At 41.9% G+C, this 13,678-nt stretch overlaps 1 protein-coding gene across 3 annotated transcripts in view; it reads left to right on the top strand.

Annotated features, from left to right (window-relative positions):
• The window catches only part of cacna2d2b (calcium channel, voltage-dependent, alpha 2/delta subunit 2b), a 100,810-nt gene that overhangs the window by 57,768 nt on the left and 29,364 nt on the right, over positions 1-13,678 (top strand). The window contains exons 5-11 of one of the 3 annotated variants that reach the window (XM_021568676.3): positions 4,890-4,934; positions 5,105-5,243; positions 8,081-8,212; positions 9,207-9,264; positions 9,356-9,406; positions 9,525-9,624; positions 9,970-10,131. In XM_021568676.3, the coding sequence (XP_021424351.3) occupies positions 4,890-4,934; positions 5,105-5,243; positions 8,081-8,212; positions 9,207-9,264; positions 9,356-9,406; positions 9,525-9,624; positions 9,970-10,131 (687 nt within the window). Of the gene's footprint in view, positions 1-4,889; positions 4,935-5,104; positions 5,244-8,080; positions 8,213-9,206; positions 9,265-9,355; positions 9,407-9,524; positions 9,625-9,969; positions 10,132-13,678 lie in introns of those variants that run through there. The other 2 variants (XM_021568677.3, XM_090205222.1) reach the window with 2 other exon arrangements.

Genomic DNA, 13,678 nt, shown 5'->3' with positions numbered 1-13,678 from the left:
ATTATTTTGTTGGCATTTACTTATGTCCCCAATAGCAGTAAAACATAATCATAACCTATTTATTTCACTTACTTGCTGTGCTGTTTCATTGTTCATTTGTTCAGTCATTTCATTCTCAACCAGGATTTTATCATACATGTCAAGCAGTAAAGTTTCAGCTCTGTCTGTCAATGGCCTCTTCTGTCGTGGGTCCTCCTCAGTGCGCACTGTCACTGTGTCCGTTTCCATCTTGTCCAGCTGTGTCTGTAACATTTCACGTAAACCCTGTTTCTTGTCTGCATCGAAGTAGCATCCTTGTACCTAGCATCGAGCATGGTGGCGATACAGTAAAGAGGCTTAGAGAGAATGCCACCGAATCGCTTGTTCACAGCCTCTAGTAGAGTCGTTTTTCAAGTTAACCCCACGGCCTGTTGGCAGTTTTGTTGAGCAGGTGTTTAAATGACATGAGAGGGTTTCACGTCTGCTGCAGACGCAGTTGATGAGATTATTTCTCGAGTCAGTTGTTCGAATGGAGTGTGTTCATGTTTTCAATGAGAGTCCACTGGTTTGTACTGATTGTTGCACGCCAAGCACTCATTTTTTTTCCAGCAGGCTCTCCATTATGTAAAGCTGCTCCTGTATTGCTTGCAGGTGGTTGTATGCTAGCTGCGAGTGTTTCAAATGACCCACTATCTTCCTACTTGTTGCCAATGTCAGATTTGCTGCGTTGGGACAAAACACCTTTGTTCACAGTCAGTTGCAGCGTGTGTGCCATGCATGGCAAACTGGCGACTCCGCATTCTTCCAAAGCCGCCTTTATTGTCGACAAGGAGCCCCGCCGATCCATCACGACTGGACTGCCGACGTGATCGCCTGATGTGGTCTCAACAGGCTATTCTGTTACGATGTCGCCGCAGAACCATCTAATAGCCCCGGCCCGCTAGCTTTTCTGAACACTGTGTCCCCTGCTTCCCCGTAGTAGTGACTACCGAACAGCACCCTGACTTACCCATTGCTGCTCTTTTGACCCTATGATCAATCGGCTACATAGCTGATGCCCCCTGGACTGTTTCAATAACACGGCACCTCATTTTTGTTTACCTGTCGGCCCCAGCCTCGAACTCAGGTCCTGTATGTACCTAACTGACACGCTCTGCCCATTCATTGCCATTTACCCATTGTTGTCTTAGCTCTCCTGATCAACACCTGTGATTGCTTTATGCCTCTGTCTAATGTCAATATGCCTTGTCTGCTGTCTTGGCTAGTTTTTGTTTTATTTCACTGTAGAGCACTCAGCCCCTCTCAAAATACCTTAGATAGCTCTTTCGTCCCACCCCACACACATGCGGAGACCTCAACTACGTTAATTGATGCCTCGCTCATCACGCAACGCATGGGTTTACCTCCACTGTACTCACATCCTACCATACCCTTGTACAGTGGGGAGAATAAGTATTTGATAACCTGCAAAATCGGCAGTGTTTCCTACTTACAAAACATGTAAAGGTCTGTAATTTTTATCATAGGTACACTTCAACTGTGAGAGACAGAATCTAAAACAAAAATCCAGAAAATCACATTGTATGAATTGTAAGTAATTAATTAGCATTTATTGCATGACATAAGTATTTGATCACCTACCAACCAGTAAGAATTCCGGCTCTCAAAGACCTGCTAGTTTTTCTTTAAGAAGCCCTCCTGTTCTCCACTCAATACCTGTATTAACTGCACCTGTTTGAACTCGTTACCTGTATAAAAGACACCTGCCCACACACTCAAACAGACTCCAATCTCTCCACAATGGCCAAGACTAGAGAGCTGTGTAAGGACTTCAGGGCTAAAATTGTAGACCTGCACAAGGCTGGGATGGGCTACAGGACAATAGGCAAGCAGCTTGGTGAGAAGGCAACAACTGTTGGCGCAATTATTAGAAAATGTAAGAAGTTCAAGATGGCGGTCAATCACCCTCGGTCTGGGGCTCCATGCAAGATCTCACCTCGTGGGGCATCAATGATCATGAGGGAGGTGAGGGTTCAGCCCAGAACTACACGGCAGGACCTGGTCAATGACCTGAAGAGAGCTGGGACCACAGTCTCAAAGAAAACCATTTGTAACACTACGCCGTCATGGATTAAAATCCTGCAGCGCACGCAAGGTCCCCCTGCTCAAGCCAGCGCATGTCCAGGCCCGTCTGAAGTTTACCAATGACCATCTGGATGGGAGAAGGTCATGTGGTCTGATGAGACAAAAATAGAGCTTTTGAGACCCGTAACAACTCATGCAAATTATAATTGTGACAAAGTAAAAGTGTGAACGAAATAACCAGGACAACTGAAATCTACCGTCAAACTCAAGGTTTATTAATAAACACACGGTAATGGAGGGAGCAGGAAAAGGGGCTGAGCTGGACCCAAGGAAAGAAACAATAAGCATTCAAAAACACCCCTAAGCTAGACTAGCCTATTTCAACAACAGCTAACCAAAAATACAGTGGGTGGTCCGCCCAGGTCTAACTAGTGTATTTAACAAAGTCTACCTACGGGTAGTGTAAGCCCATGGGCGACTTGTCTTGGTTTCCCCTTTTCCCACCAGCAAACACCATACGCAAAAACAATACTCACAGGAGATGAAAGTGATTTGGAGGTGCTCAAACAAAAGAGAGGTTAATACACAAAGAGAGCGTGAACCACAGCGACCTCTACATACATTGGCATTTACAGAGAGATTGAGCTCCAGAGCAAACAACTGATGGGGTTTTTAAACCATGGGGAAGGAACTGTGATAGGGTAGGAAACAGGAGGAGGTGTGTCTTCTGATTGAGGATTGGATTGGTGACTGATTGGGAAGTGATGATTTTCACCTGTGAGGGGAGAAGGAGAGAAAAGAAACACACACAGGATACACACACAGACACAGGATACCTGTATCCGTAACATACTGTAACCAGGCCCTGGAACTCCCTCTGACTCTGTCCATCACTATCCTTGTGGGGAATAAACAATTGATTCCTTAACCTTTAACCTAACCTTAACCCCAAACCCTTAACCCTGAACCTAACCCTAAATCCTAAACCTAACCCCTAACCTTAAATCTATCCCTAATTGTAACCCTAAACCTAACCCCTAAGTCTAAAATAGCCTTTTAATGTGGAGACAGGTGAAATGTTCCCACTTGTCCGAATTTTCCTGGTTTTACTATCCTTGTGAGGACTTCTGGTCCCCACAAGGACAGTAAAACCAAGAACACCCCCACACACACAACACCCGCTGGTTCACTCATACACTGACACATCACACTCTTACCCTTCCTTGAGCTCTACCCCAACCTTCTCTTTGTTTCATGATTTTTCTCCCTGCTTTTTAGTCTGCCATTGTTTTCTTTGGATATCTGTTTTTTTTTTTTTTGTTTCTACAATTGTAAAGTGACTTTGGGTCCTTGATAAGCACTTTATAAGTCCCATGTATTCTTCCTCTTCTTCTTCTCATCAGATTCCAGGCCCCTTATTCACCATGAAACTCAAAGGTTTACCACCATGTCTGTTTACCACCACTACAGCCGCTGGAGTCCAATAGTACTATTTCCTAGTAATCTACACAGATTTGCAAAGATTAGATTGCGCTCATCCCATGCCACACTGCATCATCAATCATCCATCCTTGCGCACAGTCAGTCATTATTACAGCCAGGATGTTCTGAGATCACCAGAGGCAGAGGACGGAGCTCAGGGATGGAGCACTGCTGAGGGGGAGCACTGCTGAGTCCTACACACATTGACATTCCACTTTTCCACATGGTTTGGTCCATTAGCTCATTGAGGTAGGACAGGCCCTGTGGACTCATCCCCCATCCTCCCTCCCTCCCTCCCCTCGCCACACCACCCCACCCCAGCCCTCCCAGCTGCAGTGACTCCCTCTGTGAGCCTCACCACCACTGGCTCGCTCTCTGTGTATGAACCAGCATAGCTCACAAGTAACAACTCTTCCCAACCTCATGCACCAATAAAAAAGGAGTTTGGTTGGATGATTCAGTGGGTTTTACCACACTGTTGTATTGTATGAAATACAGGGGTGTAGTTTGTGGTGTTCCTTCATGACAGCAGGACAGTTTGTTTAGATGAGTATTTCCAATTTATTTTATACTTGTTGAGGGAGTATGGTCGTTAACTCTGGTTACCCTATTATAAGATTCTGACAAACTTAGGGTTGCCCAGGGATGGTATATTACTGGAAACTTTACAAGTTTACCAGAAGTTTGGTAACTTTCAAGTTTTTATTTCATTTTATCAGATTACATCTAGGGGCCTTTTTAGATATTCCAGATAATCACAGGTGTCTGTAATTATTTCTGGTCCTCTGTATGGCCTTATCACATGTAAAATATATAATATAGGCCAAATAAAATAAAATGACAAAGCTGTAAAACATTATCCTAAATATAAACCATCAACTTAGTGAATACCGTTGGTGTTTGTGAGGTTTTCATCATTAAATATCATATATATTTTTTGACATACTTTTATTTATTTTACTATCTCAATATGTCTTTGTTTTAAATGTTTTGGCGTCAAACTGGTGGCAGTTGTGAAAAAAGTCAATAGTTGGAAGAGTTGCTTGGTTCATTGAAAATAATGCCATTGATGACTAGATGCTTTTTTTTCATTAATTAGGCTATTTTCACTTGAACTATATGGTCTATCCACTAGAAACTCAAGGTCAATATGGACACATACAAAAAATGACTACTATAAATGAATACATTTTTATAAATTACCAAAGTTACCATAGATTACCTGTTAATTACCAAAATTACTTACGATTCCAGATCTATGATAAATTACCGTTAGCCTTGCAACTCTAGGCCAACTTGTCATCACCCATGTTATATGTCTGTTTTGTTTGGATTTTTACCAGGAGTGGAACATGACGTATTACGATTCCAAGGCAGAGCTAGACTATGTGAGTAGATAGTGAAAAGCTCATTTCTACACATCCTCTCTCATTTGTTGATAAAGCTTTTGAAATCTGTTGAAGAATGAAGTGGTAGTAATATTGTGTGTGTTTGTGTGTCTGTGTGTGTATGTGTGTGTGCGTGTGTGTGTATGTATCTACGTGTGTACGTGTGTTAGCAGTACTCCCTGCAAGATGGTGATGGGGAAACAGTGAGCCCTCCACTACAGGTGGAGTTTGTGTATGACCCTAACTTCAAAAATAAGGTCAACTACTCCTTCACAGCCGTTCAGATCCCCACAGACATCTACAAAGGAGGTGAGTTTCACATTAGTGCAATGGACAGTGAATGTCTTGTTATTATGTTATTTAGCAGTCATTTGCTGCTCAGTTGAGACTATGGCCCTGTACACACTTGGGTAGTACAACTGATGTACAACACATTTGACACAATGGTTGTGAAACAACTAATATTTTGGCATAGTTTGTCTCCTCAATTATGCTTGTGATAATGTTTTTGGTGCAGAGAAACTCCATACCAAATGCTTTGTGTGTGTAAAGGGCTAGAGTGTTTTTCGATCTTAATTTAGACAGGTGGAAAGTATAATGTTTACAAGTTAGAAGAGGGGAGAACAGCAGTGCTTGACTTGGACTCAATAGGTACCGGAACTCAATTTTGGGTGCCAGTACTGTTTATATTTAGGTGCAGGAGCTCCACAATACTTTTGAGCTAATATTCAATAAGAGGAACAAGAGCTCAAGTAGCACAAAATTTGAGGTGCTTGTACTCCTCTCTGGGGAGCTCCTGCCCATGTCAAGCACTGGAGAACAGAAATGTTGTGGCGGTAGAGGTGGGATTATGCACTTAGGAGACCGCAACACTACCACCACACCATGCTCCTTCACAGGTACAGAGCCTATAAAATGTCTTCACCCCCTTGAACTTTTTTCACATTTTCTTGCTTTAAAAAGTGCGAATGAATTATATTTAGTTCTATTTTTTCATCATTGATCTTCACAAAATACTCCATATTGTCAAAGTAAAAAAATATTCTACTCATTTTTACAAATTAATACAAATTAAATAACAAAAATATAGTCATTACATAAGTATTCACCCCGTTTGTTTAGGCAAGTCTAAATTAGTTCAGAACTAAAACTTTTCAATCACAGATTTAAATACAAAGACCCAGGAGCTTTTCGAAAGCCTCATAAAGAAAAGGGCAGTGATTGGTAGATGGGTACCAATAATAAATCAGACATTGAATATATCTTTAAGCATGGTCAAGTTAATAATTATGCTGTGGATGATGTATTAGACCACCCACACACATCAAGCATGGTGTAGTTGCATCATGGTATAGGTATGCTTGACATCGGCAAAGACTGAGGGCTTTTTCAGAATGAAAAGAAAAGGGATGGAGCTAAGCACAAGCAAAATCCTAGGAAAACCTGCTTCAGTCCACTTTACACCAGACACTAAAAGAGGAATTCACCTTTCAGGAGGACAATGACCTACAATATATATACAAAGTACATGGACACCCCTGGACACCCCCTGGACACCCCACCCCAAATGAGTATTTCAGCCACACCCATTGCTGACAGGCATATTAAATCGAGCATACAGCCATGCAATCTCCATAGACAAACATTGGCAGTAGAATGGCCTTACTGAAGATCTCAGTGACTTTGAACGTGGCACCAACAAGTCAGTTTGTCAAATGCATGTGCTGGTATAGCTACCCCGGTCAACTGTAACTGCTGTTATTGTGAAGTGGATGCGAAGTGGTAGGCCAGACAAGCTCACAGAATGGGACCACCGAGTCCTGAAGCGCGTAGCACATAAAAAAACATCTGTCCTCGGTTGCAACACTCACTACGTCACCACAATAACTGTTTGTCGGTGAGCTTCATGAAATGGGTTTCCATGGCCGAGCAGCCACACACAAGCCTAAGATCACCATGTGCAATGCCAAGCGTTGGTTGGAGTGGTGTAAAGCTCGCCGCCATTGGACTCCGGAGCAGTGGAAACGCGTTCTCTGGAGTGATGGATCACGCTTCACCATGTGGCAGTCCGACGGACAAATCTGAGTTTGGCGGATACCAGGAGAACACTACCTGCCCCAATGCATAGTGCCAACTGTAAAGTTTGGTAGAGGAGGAATCTGGGGCTATTTTTCATGGTTTGGGCTAGGTCCCTTAGTTCCAGCGAAGGAAAATCTTAACGCTACAGCATACAATGACATTCTAGACGATTCTGTCCTTCCAACTTTGTGGCAACAGTTTGGGGGAAGGCCCTTTCCTGTTTCAACATGACAATGCCCCCGTGCACAAACCGAGGCCCATACAGAAATGGTTTTTCGAGATTGGTGTGGAAGAAGTTGGCTGGCCTGCACAGAGCCCTAACCTCAACCCCATCGATGAATTGGAACGCAGACTGCGAGCCAGGCCTAAACGGCCAACATCAGTGCCGGCCTTACTGGTGCTCTTGTGGCTGAATGGAAGCAAGTCCCCGCTGCAATATTCCAACATCTAGTGGAAAACCTTCCCAGAAGAGTTGAGGCTGTTATAACAACAAAGGGGGGACCAACTCCATATTAATGCCCATGATTTTGGAATGAGATGTTCGACGAACAGGTGTCCACATACTTTTGGTCATTTAGCGTATCTGGACATTAAAATACTTTCTGGACTTCCCTTTGTTGCTGCAATAACACTCTCCAGCTCCAACATCCTAACCAATAACAAGTTATTACTACTGATAATGGGATTATGAAATCATAAACGGACTCATTATGCAACTAAAACGAGCTCAAGTCAAATAGTCTCAACAGATTAATGGGCAAATATTGCACAATACAGTGGGCAAAGCTCTTTTGAGACTTACCCAAGAAGACTCAGCTGTAATCGCTGCCAAAGGTGTTTCTTGCATGTATTGACTCAGGAGGTGAATACTTATCTAATCAAGGTATATTAGTGTTTTAGTTTTCATTTATTTTATTTTGTGTAGATCGTTGACAAAATTTGCAATTAAATCCAGTTTAATCCCACTTTGTAACGCAACAAAATGTGAAAAAGTTCAAGGGGGTGTAAACGTTCTATAGGCACTGTAATTGAGACCAATCCGTCTTCTACCTGGTCTTTCCCTTCAGCCCCAGTGATTCTAAATGAGCTGAACTGGACCCAGGCGCTGGAGAAGGTGTTTATGGAGAACAGTCAAGAGGATCCTTCACTACTCTGGCAGGCGTTTGGTAGCGCCACTGGGGTCACTCGCTACTACCCAGGTACATGTCCTTATTACAAGAATACATGATGCCCTTATTACAAGACATACAGGATGCCCTTATTACAGGATGCCCTTATTACAGGACATACAGGATGCCCTTATTAGAATTATAGGATGTCTTTGGTCCTTTCCTTTGCGACAATGCAATATACTGTAAAGCAATACAAGTTTACTTAAATGTGAATGGTTATATGAATGGTTGGAAATATGCTGGGTTGTGAAACTAAGCTTAATGTCAGCCAGTCTGCACAATTGAAGTGTTCCATAATAACCCCCCTCTGTCTCATATTCTGCATCCCAAATGTCACCCTATTCCCTTTATAGTGCCTTATTTTTTAACTAGGGCACCCTATTCCCTATATTGTGCACAATTCTTTTTTACCAGGGCCCCTACAACTGCACTACAGTATATAGAGAATAGGGTACCATTTGGGATGCACTCGCTGAGTTTCTAGCTATAAACCTGATATATCTATCATTTCTAGGCAACAATGAAGTACCTTACTGTGATTTGTTTCAATTAAAATTGTCAAAAATAAACTAAAATTGATTTTTGGCAAAGAACAATTTCTCAAGCTAGTTTTGCTAGGACTGTCTGGGAGGGGTCTGAGTGGGGAGGTGAAAACTAGCTGTTAATGGTAGAGAGGTAAGGAACTCTGTTGGTCTATTAACTAATTTACTGCAAACAGCTCTTACGCGTTCTCATAATTTTCACAATTTCACAGTGTTATTCCAACCTCATGGTGTGGAAATATATATAAAACACAGGAAAGTCAGGTTTTTGCACTGGTCCTTTAAGCATCTACTTCCTCAAAGAGGGCTTACTTGAAGGTTACAAAAACTCAAAGTAATACCATAAAACCTATGCAATGTAAATACAATATTTCCTCCATTGTCTTATATATATCAAATATTATTTTTGTGGCATACTGGTAGGGGCAAATAAAAACTGCAAGTTACAATTCTGTATGTTTTTATTGCCTTATCTGTAGCCACACCGTGGAGGGCCCCTGATAAGATCGACCTTTATGATGTGAGGAGAAGGCCATGGTATGTGTTACCTATTCTGTTCTCTTTTAATAATTGATTTTGATTATGGCTGAAGAGTTCATTTTGAGAATTCTTCATTCTTTTTCATAAGGTACATCCAAGGGGCTTCATCCCCCAAAGACATGATCATACTCGTTGATGTGTGAGTTTTCTAATTTAAAGTTCCAATAACTTTAGTACCAAAATGACTGGTTACATTATAAGAGAGTGCAGTGTGTGTGCGTGCGTGTGTGTGTCTCATAATACCTGTCCCCCCTCAGGAGTGGCAGTGTGAGCGGCCTCACTTTGAAGCTGATCAAGTCATCAGTGATGGAGATGCTGGACACTCTGTCTGATGACGACTATGTCAACGTGGCCAGGGTGAGTGTGTCTGTGATAGTGTGGTAGTTACTGTAGTTACACCTGGGATTGACATTTCATTGGTTATACATTTGTTTTTTTGGAGAATTCTATTTCATACTATTTTTATAGATATCAGCACAAAACATGTTGCACAACCTTAAACAACACAGCAATCACTCATATGAACGGTTATTCATTTGTTCATAACCAATTTCCTCCTTCACTAACAGTCTTTATCTCTTGCTGTCTATCTCGCCTGCTCTCTCACTGTCTTTATCTCTTGCTCTCTATCTAGCCTGCTCTCTCATTGTTGTTCCTCAATCCCACTTCTGCTCTGTCTTTCTCTCTCCTTTCTTGTTTCAGTTTAATGAAAAGGCCGAGGCAGTGGTCCCTTGCTTCAAACACCTGGTCCAGGCCAACGTTCGCAACAAGAAGATCTTCAAAGAGGCTGTAAAGCTCATGCAAGCTAAAGGCACCACAGACTACAAGTCTGGTTTCCACTTTGCCTTCAATCAGCTACTAAACGTAAATGACTTCAAGCTCAACACTCTGAACGACCGCATTCTGTACAAGTGATTCCCAATTCTTTAGGGCTTCTACTATTAAATAGACAAGGACATTTTCCAAAGAAAATGTGTGTGCTTGCAATGTTGTTCTTTGAGCAAACACATGAAGGACATTTCATTACAGATAACAGGCCAACCAGCAGAACATTTAAGAGCGGCTCTCAATGACTCCGCGATGCATCGTGCCTAAGAACAGCCCTTAGCCGTGGTATATTGGCCATATACCACACCCCCTCTTGCCTTATTGCTTAAATGTACTTTACAGTTACAGTATCAACCTTGCCTTGCTCTAAATCACCCTGTGCGTTAGTTAACGAATGTGCACCTGGGGATAAGAGACGGCTGAGAGTGTAATGTCGTATGATTGAAAACATCAGTAACTACACATTTTCTTACAATTTTGACCGAAATCAGACTTTGTAGTAACGTTTTGTACACTCAGTGTATATGCATATTATATATATACAGTTGAAGTCGGAACTTTACATACACTTCGGTTGGAGTCATTAAAACTGGTTTTTCAACCACTCCACACATTTCTTGTTAACAAACTATAGTTTTGGCAAGTCGGTTAGGACATCTACTTTGTGCATGACACAAGTAAGTTTTCCAACAATTCTTTACAGACAGATTATTTCACTTATAATTCACTGTATCACAATTCCAGTGGGTCAGAAGTTTACACACTGTAAGTTGACTGTGCCTTTTAACAGCTTGGAAAATTCCAGAAAATTATGTCATGGCTTTAGAAGCTTCTGATAGGCTCATGGACATCATTTGAGTCAATTGGAGGTGTACCTGTGGATGTATTTAAAGGTCTACCTTCAAACTCAGTGCCTATTTGCTTGACATCATGGGAAGATGAAAAGAAATCAGCTAAGACCCCAGAAAATAAATTGTAGACCTCCACAAGTCTGGTTCATCCTTGGGAGCAATTTCCAAACACCTGAAGGTACCACGTTCATCTGTACAAACAATAGTACGCAAGTAAAAACACCATGGGACCACGCAGCCATCATACCGCTCAGGAAGGAGACGCGTTCTGTCTCCTAGAGATGAACGTACTTTGGTGCGAAATGTGCAAATCAATCCCAGAACAACATCAAAGGACCTTGTGAAGATGCTGGAGGAAACATGTACAAAGTATCTATATCCACAGTAAAACGAGTCCTATATCGACATAACCTGAAAGGCCGCTCAGCAAGGAAGAAGCCACTGCTCCAAAATCGCCATAAAAAAGCCAGACTATGGTTTGCAACTGCACATGGGGACAAAGATCTTACTTTTTGGAGAAATGTCCTCTGGTGTGATGAAACAAAAATAGAACTGTTTGGCCATAATGACCATCTTTTTGTTTGGAGGAAAAAGGGGGAGGCTTGCAAGCCGAAGAACACCATCCCAACCATGAAGTACGGGGGTGGCAGCATCATGTTGTGGGGGTACTTTGCTGCAGGAGGGACTGTAGTGAATGTAAACTTCCGACTTCAACTGTACATCACATGCAATTTGTAATAAGACTTTGCAATTAATATGATCAAAGGTTAATAAACTGAATATCTGAATACCGTTTAACATTATAGTAAAACCATGTGCAATAACTTTGTAAAATGAATGGATTCACATACTTATATTACAAGGCAATTGTAACAACATGTGTGTAGGTGGCAGGGAAGTCAGGCGCAGGAGAATTGAACTTGGTATAAATGGAGTCATTTAATAAACTATAACAAAACTCCAAAACCAAAATACAAAATAAATAAAAGTGGGTACAAGAACCCGTCGTGCACCAATACATAATACACAAACATACAAACAAACAATCCCAGACAAGGACATGAGGGGAAACAGAGGGTTAAATACACATGTAATTGATGGGATTGGAACCAGGTGTGAAGGAATACAAGACAAAACCAATGGAAAATGATAAATAGATCAGTGATGGCTAGAAGGTTGACAACGTCGACCACCGAACACCGCCCAAACAAGGAGAGGGACCGACTTCGGCGGAAGTCGTGACAGCAATACTGACATTAACAAAACCTAATTCTAGGCATATAAATCCTAAGGTTAACTTACAAGACAAAGCATGAGCAAAGAGATGCCTACTAGACCAGAGCCCTAGAAGCCTGGGAAATGAGAATTGATCAACTTTCCTCCATAGACTGGAAACAGGATAAGAGAGAGGACAAAGGAATTTAATTCCATCCATAACATCTTCAGGTGAAACTCTTTCAACCCACAACTAACCATCATAGACCAATCAAACGATACCAAGTTTAGCGTGACCTGACCACCAAGCCCAATCTCCACAGGGTGTGACAGCATAGATTCTAAAGGTTTGTGTGGGGGATGAGACCAATTCCAGAGACGACCATAAAACTCTTGCATAGAGTCATTTAGAGTTCACCCTTTACAAGTTACTACAGAGACCATACATCCATATAGATAGCATCAGAGTTATCCTCAGTGAACACATTTCAGATAGATACCAAACATGGATACTATAGTATTATTATATCACACATTCAATAGTCAGTCCTCTGTATACTGTAACAGAGAGTATAACATTTTGGCTCCTCATAAGGGAAATGGCTGTCTAGTCCTTAGGCATTGTCCTTTGTGCCTTCCTTGTGTTCCTGGCCATTTGCCATGCGGATCCAGAAGTGAAGGCATTGTCCTTTGTGCCTTCCTTGTGTTCCTGGCCATTTGCCATGCGGACCCAGAGGTGAAGGCATTGTCCTTTGTGCCTTCCTTGTGTTCCTGGCCATTTGCCATGCGGACCCAGAGGTGAAGGCATTGTCCTTTGTGCCTTCCTTGTGTTCCTGGCCATTTGCCATGCGGACCCAGAGGTGAAGGCATTGTCCTCTGTGCTTTCCTTGGGTTCAGGGCCATTTGCCATGCGGACCCAGAGGTGATAGAGAGCACATAAATTAGGGCAGAGCCTACAATGGCAAGAAAGATAGCAAACTAAATATGTAAAAACTAGCTAACAAAGGAAATGACAGTGTAAAAATGATAGTTATACAAAGTCAAACATTTCTTAAAAGTATAAACATTTCTGTGATTAAATAGTTCGTAACTAATGGCGAAAAAAAGCCCTTTTGACTGGAAAAACTCATTTTGATTGGCTGAGCCTGGCTCCCCAGTGGGTGGGCCTATGCCCTCCCAGACCCACCCATGGCTGCGCTCCTGCCCAGTCATGTGAATTCCATAGATTAGGGCCTAATTAATTCATTTAAATGGACTGATTTCCTTATCTGAACTGTAACTCAGTAAAATCGTTGAAATTGTTGCATGTTGCGTTTCTATTTTTGTTCAGTATAGTTGTTTAAGGTCATACAAAGGCAGAGTGCAGTATCTGCATTTTATGGGTCATAGGTCAAATCAGTGGTCATGGTTGACATGCATAACACATTACTTCATAATAAGATAAAACATCAGTGCATTATCACATACTGTATCTACCTACAACATGCTGAATTTGGCTGGACAGCAAATACACTTTA

This window comes from Oncorhynchus mykiss, chromosome 17, assembly GCF_057628025.1.
Source record: "Oncorhynchus mykiss isolate SJ-2025 chromosome 17, ASM5762802v1, whole genome shotgun sequence".
Lineage (NCBI taxonomy): Eukaryota > Metazoa > Chordata > Actinopteri > Salmoniformes > Salmonidae > Oncorhynchus > Oncorhynchus mykiss.
Note: the sequence above shows the minus strand (reverse complement) of the source record. Positions and strands in the feature narration are given on the sequence as shown.